The 21,779-nt window shown below is 45.0% G+C and overlaps 1 protein-coding gene across 1 annotated transcript in view; it reads left to right on the top strand.

Annotated features, from left to right (window-relative positions):
• slc2a2 (solute carrier family 2 member 2) overlaps positions 1 to 21,548 on the top strand; it is a 68,350-nt gene extending 46,802 nt beyond the window's left edge. Inside the window, exons 7-11 of the mRNA XM_063045263.1 lie at positions 1,540 to 1,727; positions 9,442 to 9,546; positions 11,971 to 12,072; positions 13,591 to 13,794; positions 17,868 to 21,548. Of these exons, the coding sequence (XP_062901333.1) occupies positions 1,540 to 1,727; positions 9,442 to 9,546; positions 11,971 to 12,072; positions 13,591 to 13,794; positions 17,868 to 18,068 (800 nt within the window). The 3' untranslated portion in view covers positions 18,069 to 21,548. The remainder of the gene's footprint in view (positions 1 to 1,539; positions 1,728 to 9,441; positions 9,547 to 11,970; positions 12,073 to 13,590; positions 13,795 to 17,867) is intronic.
• Positions 21,549 to 21,779: the final 231 nt, after the last annotated feature.

Here is a 21,779-nt window from a genome sequence, read left to right as displayed (position 1 = left end):
AAGGATGTGATAAGGTAGGTGTATGGGGTTGAGTGGGATCCGGGATCAGCCATGATGGAATGGTGGGGCAGTCTCAATGGGCTGAATGGCCTAATTCTCCTTCTATGTCTTATTAACATGGTCAAGAGGTTAAATTGTTCAGACTAAACATCAGAATGGGGAAGAAATGTGATCTAAGTGACTTTCAATGTGAAGTGATTGTTGGTGCTAGATGGGGTGGTTTGAGTATCTCAGATACCGCTGATCTCCTGGGATCTTAATGCACAACATGCTCTGGAGGTTACGGATAATGGTGCGATAAACAAAAAAAAAACATCCAGTGAGGGGCAGTTCTGTGCGTGGGAACGCCTTGATCAGAGGAGACTGGCCAGACTGGTTCAAGCTGACAGGAAGACAACTGTAATTTAAATAACCACGTGGTACAGCAGTGGTGTGCAGAAGAGCATCTCTGAATGCACAGCACATTGGACCTTGAAGTGTTTGTCCCAGCGGCTGTCGTCTGAGTGGACATCGTCAGAGTGGTGATCTTGAGGCCTTAGCTCTTCAAGGATTCTCTAAAGAGGGGCTCCACTCAGAGAAAGTAAAGGAAAGAAAATCTCAAATTTTTTTTTCAATCTGTTCTTTATATCTGCTCAGTTAGGACAGTAGATATGTCGTGGAATGCTCCTTACAGAATGTGGGAAGGCAGGGAGACCGCTAGTGTCCCTGACAACTACAACTTCAAGGAGTGCATCCAGTTGCAGCTTCAAACAAACCACGTTCAGGAGTTGGAGCTGGAGCTGGATGAACTGGATGGCCTAATTCAGCTCCTTATGGTCTTATGGCTTCTCCCATGAAGCCAATGTCTAATCCAATTTATGACCTCATTCTGAGTGATTTTCAACATGACCAATTTTGTCTCTTGCTAATGTTTTGTTCTTAAAATATCTGTATATGTCTTGTGTTTGAGAAGGATATTAAATCAGCCATGATGAAATGTCAGAACAGACTCGATGGGCTGAATGGCCTAATCCTGCTTCTATGTCTTATGATTTTATGGCATGGATTCTCCTTCAGCTTGCTCGATGAAGCAACATTATACCTTCTTCTAGAGTCAAATCAGGTTTAATATCACTGGCATATGTCATTAAATTTTTGGATTTGCCTTAATAAAATAAGTCTTCTTCTTAACCAGGTCCTCAATATCTCTCTCGAAGGAGGTTCCCGAAACCTGTTAGCCTTCATCTTAATTCTGACAAAAACATAAAAACTCTGTACTCTCAATCTTTCAAAATTTTGAGTTGCTGAGAGCAATTACAATATGCCTTCAAGAGAATGAATCTCAGTAGAATTTATAAAAAAAACTGTGCCTAAAGAAAGATTGACTAACAACTGATATGCAAAAGAAGACAAACTGATAAAAAATATTGAGAACACAGATGTAGAGTCCTTGAAAGTGAGTCTATAGGTTGCGGAATCAGTTCAGTGTTGAGGCCAGTGAGGTTATCCACGCTGGTTCAGGAGCCTGATGGTTGAGATGTTGGTTTCACTACTTTGCAGGTCTGCGCAGGCTGCTGGGGACCTCTGACATCGACAAGCAAACTGCAGAGATGAAGAAGGAGAAGGAGGAGATCGCGAAGGAGCCAAAGGTCTCCATTGCACAGTTATTCTGCTCCTCCAGTTACCGGCAGCCCATCACCGTGGCACTCATGCTGCACATCTCCCAGCAGTTCTCCGGTATCAATGCGGTGAGTGAGGTTGTCTCTGTAACCCCAGTGTTAATGCATCTGGCACTCCGAGTGTGCAGCCCTCTTTAGCTGATGTATCAGATGTTGGGCCCATCAGACATGGGAGCAGGATTAGGCCATTCAGTCTATCGAGTCTGCTCTGCCATATGATCATGACTGATCCATTTCCCTCTCAACCCCGTTCTCCGGCCTTCATCCTGTAACCTTTCATGCCCTGACTAGTCAAAAACCTCCAGGCCTCCGGGACCATACCAGAATCAAGTGATTCTTCAAAGATCATGACCAATGCATCCATTATCTCCTCAGCAACCTCTCTCAGGACTCTGGAATGTGGTCCATCCGGTCCAGGTGACTTATCCACCTTAAGACCTTTCAGTTTGCCTGGCATTTTTTCCTTTGTGATAGCAATGGCACTCACTCCTGCTCCCTGACACTCACGGATCTCTGGCATACAGCTGGTGTCTTCCACAGTAAAGACTGAAGCAAAGTACTTATTAAATTCATCTGCCATTTCTTTAGCCCCCATTACAACCACACAAGCATCATATCCAGTGGTCCAATATCAACTCTCCCCTCCCTTTTATTTTTTATGTAACTGAAAAAACCTTTAGTATCCTGCTTTATATTATTGGCTTGTTTGCTCTCATATTTCATCTTTGCCCTTCTTATAGCTTTTTTAGTTGCCTTTTGTTGGATTTTAAAAGCTTCCCAATCATCCAACTTCCCACTCACTTTTGCTACCTTATATGCCTTTTCCTTGGCTTTTATACGGTCCTTCCCTCGTTAGCCACGGTTGCCTACCCCTGCCATTTGAGAACCTCTTTTTCTGTGGGACATGTCTATATTGGAGAGGGTTCAAAAGAAGGTCAGGGAAATGATCCCATGAATGAAAGTCTTATTACATGAGGGGCATTTGATGGCTCTGGGCCCGTACTCACTGGGATTTAGAAGAATGAGGGAGTTTCACATTGAAAACTATCGAATGTTGAAAGGCCTAGATAGAGTGGATGTGGAAAGGACGTTTCCTACCGTGGGGGAGACTGGGACCAGGGGGCACAGCCTCAAAATAGAAGGATGACCATTTAGAATGGAGATGAGGAGAAATTTCTTTAGAAAGAGGGTGGTGAATCTGTGGAATTTGTTGAAACAGGTGGCTGTAGAAGCCACACACATCAAAGTTGCTGGTGAACGCAGCAGGCCAGGCAGCATCTGTAGGAAGAGGTGCAGTCGACGTTTCAGGCCGAGACCCTTCGTCGGGACTAACCGAAGGAAGAGTGAGTAAGGAATTTGAAAGTTGGAGGGGGAGGGGGAGATCCAAAATGATAGGAGAAGACAGGAGGGGAAGTGATGGAGCCAAGAGCTGGACAGGTGATAGGCAAAAGGGGATACGAGAGGATCATGGGACAGGAGGTCCGGGAAGAAAGGCTGGGGGGGGGACCCAGAGGATGGGCAAGAGGTATATTCAGGCCCCACCTCCCCCTCGTACCCCATCTGTTACTCATTTTTATGCACACATTCTTTCTCTCACTCTCCTTTTTCTCCCTCTGTCCCTCTGAATATACCTCTTGCCCATCCTCTGGGTCCCCCCCCCCCTTGCCTTTCTTCCCGGACCTCCTGTCCCATGATCCTCTCATATCCCCTTTACCTATCACCTGTCCAGCTCTCGGCTCCATCCCTCCCCCTCCTGTCTTCTCCTATCATTTTGGATCTCCCCCTCCCCCTCCAACTTTCAAATCCCTTACTCACTCTTCCTTCAGTTAGTCCCGACGAAGGTTCTCAGCCTGAAACGTCGACTGCACCTCTTCCTAGAGATGCTGCCTGGCCTGCTGCGTTCACCAGCAACTTTTATGTGTGTTGCTTGAATTTCCAGCATCTGCAGAATTCCTGTTGTTGGCTGTAGACGCCAGATTGTTTGGTATTTTTAAAGTGGAGGAAGATAGGTTCTTGATCAATCAGTGCAGGAAATTTGTACCGCATCAGATCTGGAGTAACAATTATTTTGTTCTCCTTTATACTGGTGTACAGGAAATGATATTAAACAATCTTGAATCTTGCATTAATAGTTCAGAATTAGTTAAATGACTGACCAAAAATCTCATTCCAAGTTCCCTCAGAATTTGAAGTCTGTAAATCTTGTTCCCAGAGATTTTTAATTTTGTCTAAAGGAGTATTTCTCATGTCCAACAACCTACCATAAATATTGGATATTGAACCATTAAGAAAGGGTTTCAAATTAGAAATTACATCTAATAAGTCCTTATCGGGACTATTAGGAAATGTACATAATTGAGAACGCAGAAAGTCTCTAATTTGTAGATATCAGAAAAAGTGGGTTTTTGGTAAGCTATATTTAGCTGACAATTGCACAAATAGTAGAATAGTACAGCACAGCACAGTACAGGCCCTTCGGCCCACAATGTTGTGCCAACCCTCAAACCCTGCCTCCCATATAAGCCCCCACCTTAAATTCGTCCATATACCTGTCTAGTAGTCTCTTAAACTTCACGAGTGTATTTGCCTCCACCACTGACATTGGCAGTGCATTCCACGCACCAACCACTCTCTGAGTAAAAAACCTTCCTCTAATATCCCCCTTGAACTTCCCACCTCTTACCTTAAAGCCATGTCCTCTTGTATTGAGCAGTGGTGCCCTGGGGAAGAGGCACTGGCTATCCACTCTATTTATTCCTCTTATTATCTTGTACACCTCTATCATGCCTCCTCTCATCCTCCTCCTCGCCAAAGAGTAAAGCCCTAGCTCCCTTAATCTCTGATCATAATGCGTACTCTCTAAACCAGGCAGCATCCTGGTAAATCTCCTCTGTACCCTTTCCAATGCTCCCACATCCTTCCTATAGTGAGGCGACCAGAACTGGACACAGTACTCCAAGTGTGGCCTAACCAGAGTTTTATAGAGCTGCATCATTACATCGCGACTCTTAAAACTCTATCCCTCAACTTATGAAAGCTAACACCCCATAAGCTTTCTTAACTACCCTATCCACCTGTGAGGCAACTTTCAGGGATCTGTGGACATGTACCCCCAGATCTCTCTGCTCCTCCACACTACCAAGTATCCTGCCATTTACTTTGTACTTTGCCTTGGAGTTTGTCCTTCCAAAGTGTACCACTTCACACTTCTCTGGGTTGAACTCCATCTGCCACTTCTCAGCCCTCTTCTGCATCCTATCAATGTCTCTCTGCAATCTTTGACAATCCTCTACACTATCTACAACACCAACCTTTGTGTCGTCTGCAAACTTGCCAACCCACCCTTCTACCCCCACATCCAGGTCGTTAATAAAAATCACGAAAAGTAGAGGCCCCAGAACAGATCCTTGTGGGACACCACTAGTCACAATCCTCCAACCTGAATGTACTCCGTCCACCACCACCCTCTTGCCTTCTGCAGGCAAGCCAATTCTGAATCCACCTGGCTAAACTTCCCTGGATCCCATGCCTTCTGACTTTCTGAATAAGCCTACCGTGTAGAACCTTGTCAAATGCCTTAAGAAAATCCATATAGATCACATCCACTGCACTACCCTCATCTATATGCCTGGTCACCTCCTCAAAGAACTCTATCAGGCTTGTTAGACACGATCTGCCCTTCACAAAGCCATGCTGACTGTCCCTGATCAGACCATGATTCTCTAAATGCCCATAGATCCTATCTCTAAGAACCTTTTCCAACAGCTTTCTCACCATAGACGTAAGGCTCACTGGTCTATAATTACCCAGACTATCCCTACTACCTTTTTTGAACAAGGGGACAACATTCGCCTCCCTCCAATCCTCTGGTACCATTCCCGCGGACAACAAGGAAATGAAAGGAGACTTCCTCAAACAAAGAAATCCTGGAAGCATTTAATACCCAATCTATTCCATTCTTTAAAAACTGGATCAGTCATAGAGTGTTTAAAAAAATAATTAGAAAAAACGGGACTTGAAAGAGAAAATCCCATTAAACCAAAATATTTTCTAAATTGTACCCAGATCCTCAAAGTATGTTTAACTACCAAATTATCAGTTAATTTACTAAAGGATAAAGAAAATGAGGATCCAAGAAGAGAAATGACAGAAAATTTATTAACAGAGTTAGCTTCTCAAGAAACCTATATCGGACAGTCCTCATGGTTAATATAATATGACCGAAATGTAAGATTTTGTATATTGCCTGCCCAATAATAAAACCTAAAATTTGGTAAAGCTAAACCTCCATTCTTTTTAGCTTTTTGAAGATGAACTTTATTTAGCTGAGAATGTTTATTTTTCCATATATAAGAAGATATAATAGAATCAAGAGAGTCAAAAAAGGAATTGAGAATAAAAACGGGTAAGGCCTGAAAAAAGTATATAAATTTAGGTAAAATATTCATTTTAATAGAGTTAATTCGGCCAATCAACGATAACGAAAGGGACGACCAGTTTGATAGTGCTGTTTTTACATAATTCAGAAGGGTAAGAAAATTTTCTTTAAGTAGGTGTTTATAATTCTTAGTAATTGTTATACCCAAATAGGTAAATTGATTTCTTACAATTTTAAAAGGAAGGTTAGTATTAATTGATAACAAATTATTCAAAGGAAAAAGTTTGCTCTTATGTAAATCCAGTTTGTATCCTGAAAACTGGCTAAAGCAAGAAAGTAGAGAAAGCACAGGAGGTAATGAACTCTCGACATTAGAAATAAAAAGCAATAGGTCATCAGCATAAAGCGAAACTTTATGGATCGTACCTCTCCTTAAAATACCACTAATATCATTAGATTTTCGAAAAGCAGTGGCTAAGGGTTCTAAGGCCAGATCAAAGAGCAAAGGACTCAAGGGACAACCTTGTCTGGTTCCATGTTGAAGTTTAAAAGGTTTGGAATTCTGAAAATTAGTGAACCCGAGCAGAGGGAGATAAATAAAGTAATTTAATCCATTGAATAAAATCGGGCCCAAAATTAAATTTTTCTAAAGTTTTAAATAAATAATTCCATTCAACCCGATCGAAAGCCTTCTCAGTGTCTAAAGATATCACACATTCCGATACCTCCTCAGAAGGAGAATAAATAACATTTAATAGGCGACGAATATTAAAGTGGGGATATCGATTTTTAATAAATCCAGTCTGATCGTCAGATCATCATTCTGAGGTAAATTGGAATGAAATTTTTTGAATTGGTTAACACTTTTTCGTTACGTGCCCGCCACTCCCTCCTACAATTTAAAGTGGTCCATAGGGCTCGTAGGACTAAGGATAAGCTATCTCGTTTTTATTCCGATATATCTCCCTTTTGTGATAGATGTAACAATGGAGAAGCTTCATTAATTCACATGTTTTGGACATGTCCGAGACTTGAAAGATATTGGAAGGAAGTATTCCAAACTTTCTCGGTACATTTAAGGTAAATTTTAAGCCTAACTCTTTGACTACTATTAGGTATTATTGGAGGAAAAGATGTTATTTTGGAGACATCTGATGTGCACATTTTGGCGTTTACTTCTCTTATAGCTCGGAGGGTGATCTTGTTTAAATGAAAGGATGTTGCTCCGCCTACTCACGCTCAATGGTTACGTGATGTTATGTCATGCTTCAATTTAGAGATCCGTTGTTCAATTTCTGAATCTAGCTAAGACTTTCAAACATTGTGGGGACCAGTTTTGAACTATTTTCAAAACCTTTGACTTGCTGTTAAAGTACAGATGGTGGCTAATAACATATTTCACTTTCTGATAAGGATTTTTTTTTCCTTTTTCTTTCTTTACCAAACAGCTTCGATCTTGGTAGTGGGTTTAGATTTTTTTCTGTATAATAAAATTATTACATTTTAATATTATGATTTAATTTAATTTACATGAATATAGGGTAATATGATTGCAAGTGTGATTCTAATATAATGTATTTGGTATTATTTTATCTTTTTAAATTTATAATATATATCTTCTTGTACTCTGTATTCTTATATGTAGAAATTAATAAAAATATTGAAAGTAAAATGACTGACCAATAGTAAGTGTCACGCCATTTACATCCTTATCCGGGCTTGGCATGACAAATGGCTCCTGTCCCCAGCTGTGCAAAGGGAAGTTATGCTCTTCCTAGTCTTCACATACCTGGGCTGACCGCAAACTATATGTCAACTATCTTGCTCCTTCAACCACCCATCACGGGTAAAGCCCTCCCCACCACTGGGCACCTCTACACGAAGCACTGTCACAGAAAAGCAGCAACCATCACCAAGGACTTCCACCACCCAGGACATGCTCTCTTCTCGCTGCTGCCATCAGGATGGAGGTACAGGAGCCCCAGGTCCCACACCACCAGGTTCAGGGACAGTTATTACCCCTCAACCATCAGGTCCCACACCACCAGGTTCAGGAACAGTTATTACCCCTCAACCATCAGGTCCCACACCACCAGGTTCAGGAACAGTTATTACCCCTCAACCATCAGGTCCCACACCACCAGGTTCAGGAACAGTTATTACCCCTCAACCATCAGGTCCCACACCACCAGGTTCAGGAACAGTTATTACCCCTCAACCATCAGGTCCCACACCACCAGGTTCAGGAACAGTTATTACCCCTCAACCATCAGGTCCCACACCACCAGGTTCAGGAACAGTTATTACCCCTCAACCATCAGGTCCCACACCACCAGGTTCAGGAACAGTTATTACTCCTCAACCATCAGGTCCCACACCACCAGGTTCAGGAACAGTTATTACCCCTCAACCATCAGGTCCCACACCACCAGGTTCAGGAACAGTTATTACCCCTCAACCATCAGGTCCCACACCACCAGGTTCAGGAACAGTTATTACCCCTCAACCATCAGGTCCCACACCACCAGGTTCAGGAACAGTTATTACCCCTCAACCATCAGGTCCCACACCACCAGGTTCAGGAACAGTTATTACTCCTCAACCATCAGGTCCCACACCACCAGGTTCAGGAACAGTTATTACCCCTCAACCATCAGGTCCCACACCACCAGGTTCAGGAACAGTTATTACCCCTCAACCATCAGGTCCCACACCACCAGGTTCAGGAACAGTTATTACCCCTCAACCATCAGGTCCCACACCACCAGGTTCAGGAACAGTTATTACCCCTCAACCATCAGGTCCCACACCACCAGGTTCAGGAACAGTTATTACCCCTCAACCATCAGGTCCCACACCACCAGGTTCAGGGACAGTTATTAGCCTTCAACTCCCGAACCAGAGGGGATAACTTCACTGACCTCAACCCTGAATTGATTCCATAACTTATGGATTCACTTTCAAGGACTCTACAACTCATGTTCTCAACATTATTTATTATTTATTTATTAGTATTTTTGTGTTTTTTTTGTATTGCACAAGTTGTTGTCTTTTGCACATTGGTTGTTTCCCTTCCTGTTGGACGAGGTCTTTCATTAATTTTGTTATGCTTCTTTGTATCTATTGAGGATGACCACAGGCCAATGAAACTCCAGGCAGTAATTTGATAATGTTTACTTTGAACTTCAAATCTTTGAAATTTTGATGGACTGAATGACCTCTCCTCTGCCAAGTCATTCTGTCGGGCTTCTGAGAAACGATCCTTGGACTGCTGTTCCATACTACAGATCTGCCCCTGTCTCATGAGGCCCCTGTTAGATGGATAACCCTTTGCACATTTACAGACTGCTACGGCACGCGGTTTCTCTTCCACTCTGTAAGTGTTCGTTGTTCTTTACCCTGCAGATTTTTTACTACTCAACGGCCATCTTCCGCCAGGCCGGCCTCTCTCAGCCAACGTACGCCACGATTGGGGTGGGTGTCGTCAACACAGTCTTCACCGTGATCTCGGTGAGTAACCAGGAGTGAGAATTTTGTGGGATATGGCTATTAAGTTAATGGGACATGACCGCTGAATTAGGCCATTCGGCCCATCAAGTCTGCTCCACCTTTCCATCATGGCTGATTTATTATCCCCCTCAACAACATTAAAACCATAAGACCAATCTACTCTGTCATTCAATCACGGGCTGATCCAATTCTTCCAGTCATCCCCACTCCCCTGCCTTCTCCCCATACCCTTTGATGCCCTGGCTAATTAAGAACCTGTCTATCTCTGTCTTAAATGCACCCACTGACTTGGCCTCTACAGCTGCACGTGGCAACAAATTCCACAGATTTACCACCCTCTGACTAAAGTAATTTCTCTGCATCGGTATTCTAAATGCAGATCCTTCAAACCTGAAGTGGTACCCTCTTGTCCTAGATTCCCCTATCATGGGAAATAACTTTGCCATATCTAATCTGTTCAGGCCTTTTACCATTCAGTATGTTTCTACGAGATCCCCCCTCATTCTCCTGAACTCCAGGGAATACAGCCCAAGAGCTGCCAGACATTCCTCATAAAGTAACATTCCTGTAATCATTCTTGTGAATCTTCTCTGAACCCTCTCCAAAGTCCGTATATCCTTTCTAAAATAAGGAGCCCAAAACTGCACACAGTACTCCAAGTGAGATCTCACCAGTGCCTTATAGAGCCTCAACATCACATCCCTGCTCTTATATTCTATACCTCTAGAAATGAATGCTAACATTGCATTCGCCTTCTTCACCACCAACTCAACCTGCAGGTTAACCTTAAGGGTATCCTGCACAAGGAACCCCAAGCCCCTTTGCATCTCTGCATTTGAATTCTCTCCCCATCTAAATAATAGTCTGCCCGTTTATTTCTTCCACCAAAGTGCATGACCATACACTTTCCAACATTGTATTTCATTTGCCACTTCTTTGCCCATTCCCCTAAACTATCTATGTCTCTCTGCAGGCTCTCTGTTTCCTCAAAACTACCAGCTCCTCCACCTATCTTTGTATCATCAGCAAATTTAGCCACAAATCCATTAATCCCATAGTCCAAATTATTAATATACATCGTAAAAAGCAGCGGACCCAACACCGACCCCTGTGGAAATCCACTGGTAATCAGCAGCCAGCCAGACTAGGATCCCTTTATTCCTACTCTCTGTTTTCTGCTGATCAGCCAATGCTCCACCCATGCTAGTAACTCCCCTATAATTCCATGGGCTCTTATCTTGCTAAGCAGCCTCATGTGTGGCAAACACGAGGAAATCTGCAGATGCTGGAATTTCAAGCAAAACACATGAAAGTTGCTGGTGAACGCAGCAGGCCAGGCAGCACCTCTAGGAAGAGGTACAGTCGACGTTTCGGGCTGATGTTTCAGTCCTGACGAAGGGTCTTGGCCCAAAACGTCGACTGTGCCTCTTCCTGGAGATACTGCCTGGCCTGCTGCGTTCACCAGCAACTTTTATGTGTTTTGCTCATGTGCGGCACCTTGTCAAAGGCCTTCTGAAAATCCAAGTACCCCACATCTACTGCATCTCCTTTGTCTACCCTGCTTTTAATTTCCTCAAAAAATTGCAGTAGGTTAGTCAGGCAGGATTTTCCTTTCAGGAAACCATGCTGGCTTTGGCATATCTTAAATAGCGGAGCCACATTCTTCTGCCTTCTCCCCGTAACCTATGATCCGCTGACTAATCAACCTCCACTTTAAATATATACAATGACTTCGCCTCCACAACGTTCAGTCGTAATGAATTTCACAGATTCACAGCAGTTTCTGAGGTACTCAGGCCACCCTGTCTGGCACCAACAATCATTCCACAGTCAAAGTCGCTTAGATCACATTTCTTCCCTATTCTTTGGTCTGAACAACAACAGAGCCTCTTGACCATGTCTGCATGCTTTTTGGCATTGAGTTGCTGCCACATTGGCTGATTAGATATTAGCATTAACGAGGGTTGTACAGGTGTACCTAATAAAGTGGCCACTGAATGTGTATCTATTTCCTATTGTAACTTACAGTATTTTATGCCTTTCACTATATCACTGCTGCAAAACAACAAATTTCAGAATCAGAGACCGGTTCAATATCACTGACATATGTTGTGAAATTTGTTGTTTTGTGGCAGCAGTATACTGCAATTCATAATAGTAAAAAAAACTATAAATTACAATAAGAAATATATATAGAAGTTAGATTCAGCGAGGAATGCAAAAAGTGTGAAGTGTCCATTCAGAAATCTAAAGGCAGAGGGGAAGAAGTTGTTCTGAATCCTTCAGGCTTCTATCTTCACCTTCCCAGTGGTGCAGGGGGCACTGAGCATGGGCGATCATCGCTGTGGTAACCTGTGAAAGAATAGATCAAGGGAAAGGCGAGTGCCTCCAGCTGCTTGAAGTGACGTGTGCGTCTCTTTCTAGGTCTTCGTGGTGGAGCGCGCTGGCCGCAGGAGCCTCTTCATAGTGGGCCTGGCCGGGATGTGTAGCTGCGCCATTTTCCTGACATTGGGCCTGGCTCTGCAGGTGAGCGACCAGTTGGTGCTAAAAACTCGGACCCCAGGAATGTGAGGCCGTGCTCTCTTCCTGCTGCTTCCCTCGGGAAGGAGGCACAGGAGCCTCGGGTCCCACACCACCAAGTTCCGGAATCATTATTACCCCTCAGCCAACTCTGGCTTTTGAACCAGAACGAATAACTTCGCTCACCTCAACACTCACCTGAATGCTCAAGCTTTGGACTCACTTCCAAGCACTCTCCAACTCATCTTCACAAAATTATTCTTTTTTTTGGTATTTGCACAGTTTGTCATCTTTTGCACATCTTTGTGTGTAGATTCGATTGTGTTTCTCTGGATTTATTGAGTATGTTCACAGGAAAATGAATCGCAGGGTTGTATAATGGTGACATTTATGTACTTTGATAATAAATTTACTTTGAACCTTGAACTTTGAAGCCAACTCAGCACCGTGGTAGGAAATGTCAAAGTCTCAGTGGAGTTCAGACAGAGTGGGGTTTAGTATGACTGACAAATCATGAGGGAGCAGAGGAGATTTACCAGGATGCTACCCGGATTAGAGAGCATGTTTTCGGAGGATAGGCTGGGCAAACCAGGGCTTCTTTCTTTGCAGCAAAGGAGGATGAGAGCTGACTTACTAGAGGTGTACAAGATGCTAAGACACGTAGATCGAGTGTGCAGCCAGAGACGTTTTCCTTGGGTGGAACCGCCTAATAGTCATAGTCATACTTTATTGACCCCGGGGGAAATTAGTTTTTGTTACAGTTGCACCATAAATAATAAATAGTAATAACACCATAAATAGTTAAATAGTAATATGTAAATTATGCCAGTAAATTATGAAATGTCCAGGACCAGCCTATTGGCTCAGGGTGTCTGACCCTCCAAGGGAGGAGTTGTAAAGTTTGATGGCCACAGGCAGGAATGACTTCCTATGACGCTCTGTGCTGCATCTCGGTGGAATGAGTCTCTGGCTGAATGTACTCCTGTGCCCAATCAGTACATTATGTAGTGGATGGGAGACATTGTCCAAGATGGCATGCAACTTGGACAGCGTCCTGTTTTCAGACACTAATATGAGGGGAGATAATTTTAAGGTGATTGGAGGAAAGTACAGGGGGTTTTCAGAGGTAGATTTTTTTTACACAGAGAATGGTGGGTGTATGGAACGGGGGTGCTGGCAGAGGTAGGTAGATTAGGGACATTTAAGAGAGTCTTAAATAGGCACATGGATGATAGAAAAATGGAGGGTTATGTGGGAGAGAAGGGTTAGATTGATCTTAGAGTAGTTTAAGAAGTCAACACAACGTTGTAGGATGGAGGGCCTGTACTGTGCTGCGTAGTTCTAACTTCATAGTTGCAGATGGGAAGCGATCTTCCCCATCTCCTCCAATGTGAGTCCGTGTCTCTGCTCTCTTCCGACAAGGGTAAAGACCCAGTGGTTCTCAGCGGGTAGATTGTTTTCCTTTAACTCCTGGTGTCTCTGAGCCCTTCGTGACTATCTCCCCCTCCTCTCTCCCTCCCTCAGCACACGTACTCCTGGATGAGTTACGTCAGCATGGTGGCCATCTTCATCTACGTGGCCTTCTTCGAGCTGGGGCCGGGCCCCATCGCCTGGTTCATTGCGGCCGAGCTGTTCAGCCAGGGGCCCCGGCCGGCGGCGGTCACCATCGCCGGCTTCTGCAACTGGACCTGCAACTTCCTGGTGGGCATGTGCTTCCCCTACATCGCGGTAAGTCTCCGTCGATCTGTAGCTCACAGCCACACCTGACGTGTGTTCAAGCCCATTCCTGCCCAGACGGCCCTCCCCGGCACAACGAGGACCAACCGAAAGGCAAAGCGGCTCAACTTGAAGGAGATTGGAGGAAAGGATGGGGGGATATCAGAGGAAAATATTTTACACAGATTGGGGGCTGTATGGAATGCACTGCCAGGGCCAGTGGTAGAGGCAGACCCATTAGGGACTTTTAAAAACTCTTCGACACATGGATGATAGAAAATGGCGGGCTATGCAGGAGGGAAGAGTTTGATTGATCTTAGAGTACGTATTAAGGTCAGTAAAACATCATCAGACCAAAGGCAGAGTGATTCCTATGATGGAATGGTGGAGCAGACTCGATGGGCTGAATGGCCTAATTCTGCTACTATGTTTTATGGTGTTATGGTTTAAGGCCTGTACCGTGTTTTAATGTTCTATGTTCTAATGGAGCTCAGAAAAATAGAGGGCTATGGGTAACCCTAAGTAATTTCTCAGGTAAGGACATGTTTGGCACAGCTTTGTGGGCCCGAAGGGCCTGTATTGTGCTGTAGGTTTTCTAGGTTTCTATGTATAGTTAATGAAGGTTGTCACAGCCAGGGAGTGGGGGGTGGTAGTGGGGATAAGCTCCCACTACCTATTAAATGCTCCCAATGCATTCATCTCAAATAACCTCTGACACCCAAGTCCAGTTCCTGGCTTTCATGTTAGGCTTAGCTACTAAGCCCGGCGGAATGGTTTCTACCAACAGGAGGAGGGGTAAAGGCAGGTTACTGACACCTGAAGAACAGTCGCTTTGGGCAGATGGGGTTTGTCAGCCATGGCTGGCAGCTCATCTAGGAGAAGGAAAACTCTGATCTCAAACCTCGGCTATACACACCTTTGGGAGTAAACCCTGAGGAAAATTCCGGAAATGGTGTCATGAAGGCAGTCCTAGGTTGAGGCCAACACTGACTGGCATCTCTTGCAAAGCTGCTGGTGCCAAACCATATTGGTCCCTGCCGTTGCTTTGAATTGATCAGTCGAGTGGAGAGGGGCAGCCTGCTACAACTTGCTCTCCACATCGTACTGCCCCGGCTTGTGTTTCGTAAACAGTCAGGATGCGACTCCATGGTCGATCCCGACGGATGGAGGGCCTCTCTCTATAGCTACGTTCCCAAAATCCATCGGACCCAGGACTCTCCTGGGGTTGGACATAAAACGCAGAACATAGGCGTACATTACACAGCAGGACAGTGTAGCGTGCACTATGGCTAAAACCTCCACTGTCTGTACGAGCTTGTACGTTCTCCGTGTGACTGCGTGGGTTTCCTCCTACACTCCAAATATGAACAGGTTCAGTTTAGTAGGTTGTGGGCAGGCCATGTTGTCACCGACAGCATCGGGACACTTGTGGGCTGCCCCCAGCACATCCTCAGACTCTATTGGTTGTTGGCGCAAACGACAATTTCACTGTATGTTTCGATGTTTCAATGTACACGCGACTAATAAAGCCAGTCTCTCTGTTTGTTCTCTACAACAGAGAAGCAGGAACGGGCTCCGAGCTCCTGAACTAAATAAGTTAGTGACATGTAATTAAACCAATCCTTTCTTCCTGAACGTGATCCATACCCCCTCCCTTTTCTGCTTAAAAACTTCTTAAGTGGCTCGATGATATCTGCCTGGCAGTGCGTTCAGGCACCCACATTAAATATACCCAGGGTCATCTTTGGCAAAGAACTCCACAGACCCACCATCCTCTGGCTGCAGGAGTTCCTCCTCACCTCTGCCCCAAAGGGCTGTCCAAGCATTCTGAGGTTGTGTCCACCACTATAGCAAACACTCTCTCCACATCCACTCTACCTAGGCCTTACAATATTCAGTAGTTTTCAATGAGATTTCCTTCGCCCATTCTTCTAAACTCCAGAGAGTACATGCCCAGAGTCATCAAACACTCCTTATGCAGTACATTAAACCTGTCAATCTTGGAATCATTGCCATGAGTGTCCTCTGGACCTCCTCCATTGCTAGCGTATCCTTCCTTAGATAAGGGGTTGAAATTCACGCAGCATCCTGGTAAACCTCTTCCTCACCCTCCCCAAATCCTCAACATCCTTCCTATAATGGGACGACCAGAACTGTAAGGAATACTCCAGATGTGGTCTAACTGGAGTTTTATTAGGTTACAACACAACTTCCTGACTTTTGAACTCAGTGCCTCGACTAATAAAGGAAAGTATGTCATTTGCTTCTGATGTTTTTAATCCAAGGTTCTATCAGAAGTCTAGAAAGAGGCACAAATGTTGTTACTTCATGATTATTTTATTGAATTAATAGAACAAAAGAGTTGAACAGTGATAGAGGACTACTAAGCAAAGAGAGAGACAAAGGAACTAAGATGGCATGTAGTATAGAACAGATATTTTTAAACCCACAGATAAGGTAAGGTTCCATTCGAATTTATAGATAGGAGTTAACCAATTGGAAAGTCATTATTCAAATAATGCTGTACAAAGAAGCTTCCAGAGCGTTCCAGAATTATACTTTGTATAACAACTATGAAGCTATTAACCAATTTCCCCTGGGATCAATAAAGTATGACTATGACTATGACTATAAACTCTCCATTGGTCAAGTCGACCACAGATATTGTGTACTTGCTGTGATATGCAAGCCAGGGCAGTACAATATGGAGAGGAAGCTGTTGCCCATGTAGCAAGCTCCCCCTCTCCACACACCTAATGAACCCAAAGGAACGGCAGAGACCCATACAGTTTGGTACCAGCAGCATCACAGGAGTTGTTAGTCAGTGTTGAACTCAACGTAAGACTGCCTTAGGGACTCCAGATTGTTCCTCGTTTACTCTCCAAGCCTCCTTCATGAGTGGGTGTAGCCTCAAGGAAGTGGACGTTTGAGATCAGAGTTCTTCTTCTCCCAGATGATCTGCCAACTGTGGCTGGCTTTAAGGCACCTTTGCCCCTTCTCCTGTCAGTAGAAACTGTTCCACCAGGCTTAGTAGCTAAGCCAGACGTGAAGGCCAGGAGCTGGATTTGAGGGTCAGAGGGTATGAGAGGTGTGTGCCATTGGGAGCATTTAATAGGTAGTGAGAGCTTGTCCCCACTACCATCCCCAGCTATAGCAACCTGAAGGAACTGTCAGAGGCACACTAAACTTGCATATACATATCGTAGCCTCTAGGAAACAGTTACTCGTATATAAGTGATTATATAAAATGCAAACAGATATTTAATTTTGAAACTGCAGTGAGAGCATCAATCAAACAGTCTAACCTAGAATTAAACAGTCTGATCTACTCACTGATTGAGTAGCCAGTGTCCAGGAGCTACGGACTGCAGTATCTCTCTGTACCACCACACTACTCAATGTTATTTCTGTTCACATCCCAACACAATATTATAATACATTTCCAAACGAACCAGTGAAATTTAAAGTGATTGTGGGAGCTGGCGCCGGTGTTTCACAAGAGGTGGGAATAGCTGGGGTTAAAGAAAGTTGGACCTTGGAATAAGGAAATCATATCCCATGCACAAAATACAGAGAATATTGAATCATTAGCAGAATCCAAAACCCTGGGGAGAGAACAGAGCAGTGGGATTACAGTGGGGAGTGATACCGAGTGGGCTGTGGGGAGAGAGTGGGACAGTGGGATTAGTTTGGGACTGATACAGGACTGTGGGGAGAGAGTGGGACAGTGGGATTAGTTTGGGGACTGATACAGGACTGGGGGGAGGGAGTGGGACAGTGGGATTAGTTTGGGGACTGATACAGGACTGTGGGGAGGGAGTGGGACAGTGGGATTAGTTTGGGGACTGATACAGGACTGTGGGGAGGGAGTAGGTCAGTGGGATTAAGAATGCTACAAGCCAAAGGGAAGAGAGCAGGGGAGTGGTATTAAGATGAACTACCAGAACTGGCCTGACAGTGAACAAGATAATATTGTTGAACCCCCAAAGCGTTTGATTTAAAAGATGGACCGGGATTCGGCTTCAGGCTGCTTGTACCAACGAATTTACCAGGTATGTTGACACTCTGCTTTCGTTTACATTCAGGAGCTGTGTGGCCCGTACGTATTTGTCATTTTCGCCTGCCTTCTCGTTGGCTTCACCTTGTTCACCTACTTCAGGGTGCCTGAGACAAAAGGCAAGACGTTCGAGCAGATCGCACAAGGTTTCCGGCGCAAGAAGTCCTCATCACGCCAGCTGAAAGCCTCCGCTACTGAACTGGAATATCTGGGCAGCACAGATGCCTAGCAGAGAGGAGGAGCCTCGGGCCTTGTTCTCGAGCACGGTGCGGCCTGGAGCAGAGCCGTGCAGAGAGAGACTTGGCAGAGGTCACGTTGCTCTCAAGCTACTGTTTACAAAATTCTCTTGCCCCTGTGGACAACCAGAGCTGCCTGCTTGCCTGCTTGAAGAAGTACCTGACTGAAGACACTGGGGCAAGAAGGCATTCCATTCTGCCAGCGACCTCAGTCATCAAGATGGAGCCTGGTTTGTCCAGGAATTCAAACGTTACCTCGGGGACAGTCCTGATGAAGGGTCTTGACCCGAAACATTACCTCTTCATTCCCTTTCACAGACACTGCCTGATCTGCTGAGTTCTGCGAGCATTTTGTCTGTATTGCTCCAGATATCCAGCATCGGCAGAATCTCTTGTGTTCAGGAGAAGTCCGTCATTTCTTGGCTAGGCTCAGTTTACGATGTCTTTGGAGAGAGGGAATGACAGACAGCTCAATCATCTTTCTCAGGGCTTTAAGGACTCCGTGTGTTCCACTGTGGACAGTGCTCATATTGGCCCAGTGAAAACCGCTCATGCTCCTTCTGAACGAGAGCTCAGTGTTGTCTCCATTGGCCTTGTGGCAAATTCAGATTCACACTCACTTATTTATCACGTCTGCAGTGAAACGCTTCATTCTCATTACCAACCAACACAGCCCAAAGACATGCTGGGGGCAGCCTGCAATGTCACTTGGACCGTTTACAATGTCCTTGGACCTGTCTCAGATAGGCAGAAAGATACAAACTCCAATGATCTGGTTAGAATGGCAAAACTTTTTTTATTAGGACAAAACATAGCAGCCATTAAAATACATATCTCAGTGTGTATAGACCCACCCCCACCTCCCGATCTGCTGATCTGTGGGGCCGTTCATGACCAGCCCGTTAGTGAGGACTCGAGGAACTGCCCCAAGCCCCCTCGAATGCTCTGTTTTATACCCTCTCCACTGATATGAAATGCTGCTGTGAATGGCCCATTACTAACACCATCTCAAACCACCGAATTAGAACCAATCACAACTAGTCACCTCTCATCACCAGTCCCACCCCTGTGTTACACTAACTTCCACCCTCCCTCAGTTCTTCCCTTACTCACTTGAGCCCTTCACTCACAGTAACGTGGTGGTGAGCACGATGCAGTAAAAGCGGAGGGTTTTCCGGAGGTCACAGTTCTATTCCAGTGTCCTCGGTAAGGAGTCTCTGTACGTCCTCCCCGTGAAGTTCTGTACACGGGTTTCTTCCGGATGCTCCTGTTTCCTCCCACAGTCCAAAGTTGTACCGATTAGTAGGTGTTTGTACAGTGTCCTGTGATGAGGCTAGAGTTAAATTGTGGGTTGCTGGGTGAATAGCTCAAAGGGCTGATTCTGTGCTATATCTCACTAACTTTTACTAACTTTTAAAAGAATGTTATTCTGCTAGTCCCATTGCTCAGCACCCAGACCATCTTTGTCCTCCTTACACTTCCCATCCATGCACCTATCCAAACTTCTCTTAAATATTGAAATCGAACCCACATCCACCGCTGGCAGCTGGTTCCACACTCTCACCACCCTCATGTTCTCCTTAAACATTACACCTTTCACCCTTAACCCATGACCTCTGGTTCTCATCCCTCTCATCCTCTGTGGAAAACGTCTGCAAGCGTTTACCCTTCCTATGCCCCTTTTGTTGGGAATATGGACACTAAGCCACACGTGAAGGCCAGGAGCTGGACTTGGTTATCAGAGGCTATTTGAAATGCACGTCATTGGGAACATTTAATAGGTAGCGGGAGCTTATCGCCACGACCTCTACCCTGCTATAGCAACCTTGTGGAATGTGGAGTGTGTTGTTCATTCCGTACCCGCCAGAAACTGCGCTTCCAACCAGCAGGGGTTTATTGTGGTCACGAAACCTTAAACTATTCTCCTTAATCATACTGATAATTGCTTGTATGAAAAAAAAACAATCAAAGGGAGGTTTCCATCAAGGCCAGCATTCTTAGTCCAACAGTATTATTTTGTGGTCTCCCATCCCATTATCACATCCACACCTGGTGTCGGTGGTGGGGGGTGAATTTGGTAGGTGGGGTTGGAGGAAGGAGGGGGCTGGGGAAGGAGTGATTTCCTTTCCCTGCGACCCCTCAGTCAGGTGGTTCACTCATGCTTGTATGGCGGACGGGGGCACCACACTAGCGTAGCAGTTCCTGCAGCACTATTACAGCTCGGTGTTCAGAATTCAGAGTTCAGTCGTGGCATCCCCTGTGAGGAGTTTTTACGTCCTCTCCACGGAACCGCGTGGGTTTCCTCCGAGTGCTCTGGTTTCCTCCCACAGTCCAAAGACGGGCTGGTTAGGAGGTGAATTGGTCATTGTAAATTGGGTAGGATTGCTGGATGGTACAGCTCAGGAGGCTGGAAAGGGCCTCTTTCACACTGTGTTTCTAAATAAAAACAAACTGAATGAAAACATCAGGGTAGGTGCGAGGGACAACACGGGAGCATCCGGTGCTCTAGTCCACCCTTTCTCTCACCGAACCCTGCACCACCTCTCCCGTAGCTACGGTAGCAGAGGACACACTCCTGTGAAACTCTGGTCGGTGGGACTGTGGGCAGGGTGGGGAGTGTCATGGTAGGGAGCCTCCAAGCTGCCTCTGTGTTCATAGTCCTTGCCTCCCTCCCCTCCGGGCTGTGAATGTTTGCCACACCAGGAACAGTGATGGGGAAATCACTGAGGCATCGTACAACAGTACAGTACAGGCGCTTTGGCCCACAGACTCTGAACCTACTCTAAAACCAAAGATAATCCTTCCCTCCCACACAGCCCACCTTTTTTTTCTCTTTTATCCATGTGCCCAAGAATCTCTTAAATGTTCCTAATGTATCTGCCTCTACCACCACCCCTGGCAGGGGGTTCCACACACTCACCACTCTGCGTAAATAACCTCTGACATCCCCTTGCTCTATCCTCCAATCACCTTAAAAATTAAGCTCCCTCATATCTGTCTGGGAAAAAGTCATTGGCTTTCCACTTGATCTTTGCGTCTTATCATCTTGTACACCTCTATCAAATCTCCTCTCATTTCCCTTCACTCCAAAGAGAAAAACCCTAGCTCACTCAACCTATCCTCATAGTATCACTCTAATCCAGGCAGCATCCTCATAAATCTCCTCTGCACTCTCTCTAAAGCTTCCACATCCTTCCTATAATGAGGTGACAGAGCTGAACACCATATTCCGATATTACAGATAGAGTATTCCAAATTTTTCCCAATAATATCCTTGCACACACGGCCCCCTTCCAGCCTGTATCCCATCTGCTGAGCAGATGTTTGTGCCCTGCCACAGGCCCACATTTCACACACCCAGTTTTAATTTAAGAATTAAAATGTCTAATTTTATTTTATTAAATAATTGAAGTTTCTTAATGTAAATCAGTGGATTTCTCTGAAAGAGTTTTGATTTCAATAAAGTGTTCTTTGACAGAGAAGACCTCTTGAAGAACTTTTATTCCGCACCCAGGAAGATGAGGTCGGAGGCTGAGACACGGAGGCCAGCTCTCTCCACATGCTCCCATCTCATACGCAAAGGGGCGCCGTGGTAACGTCACAGCTAGCACAACACTATTGCAGCTCGGGGCATCGGAGTTCGGAGTTCAATTCTAACATCTTCTGTAAGGAGTTTGTACGTTCTCCCTGTGACCATATGGATT

This window comes from Mobula hypostoma, chromosome 4 (assembly GCF_963921235.1).
Source record: "Mobula hypostoma chromosome 4, sMobHyp1.1, whole genome shotgun sequence".
Taxonomy (NCBI): Eukaryota; Metazoa; Chordata; class Chondrichthyes; order Myliobatiformes; family Myliobatidae; genus Mobula; species Mobula hypostoma.
Note: the sequence above shows the minus strand (reverse complement) of the source record. Positions and strands in the feature narration are given on the sequence as shown.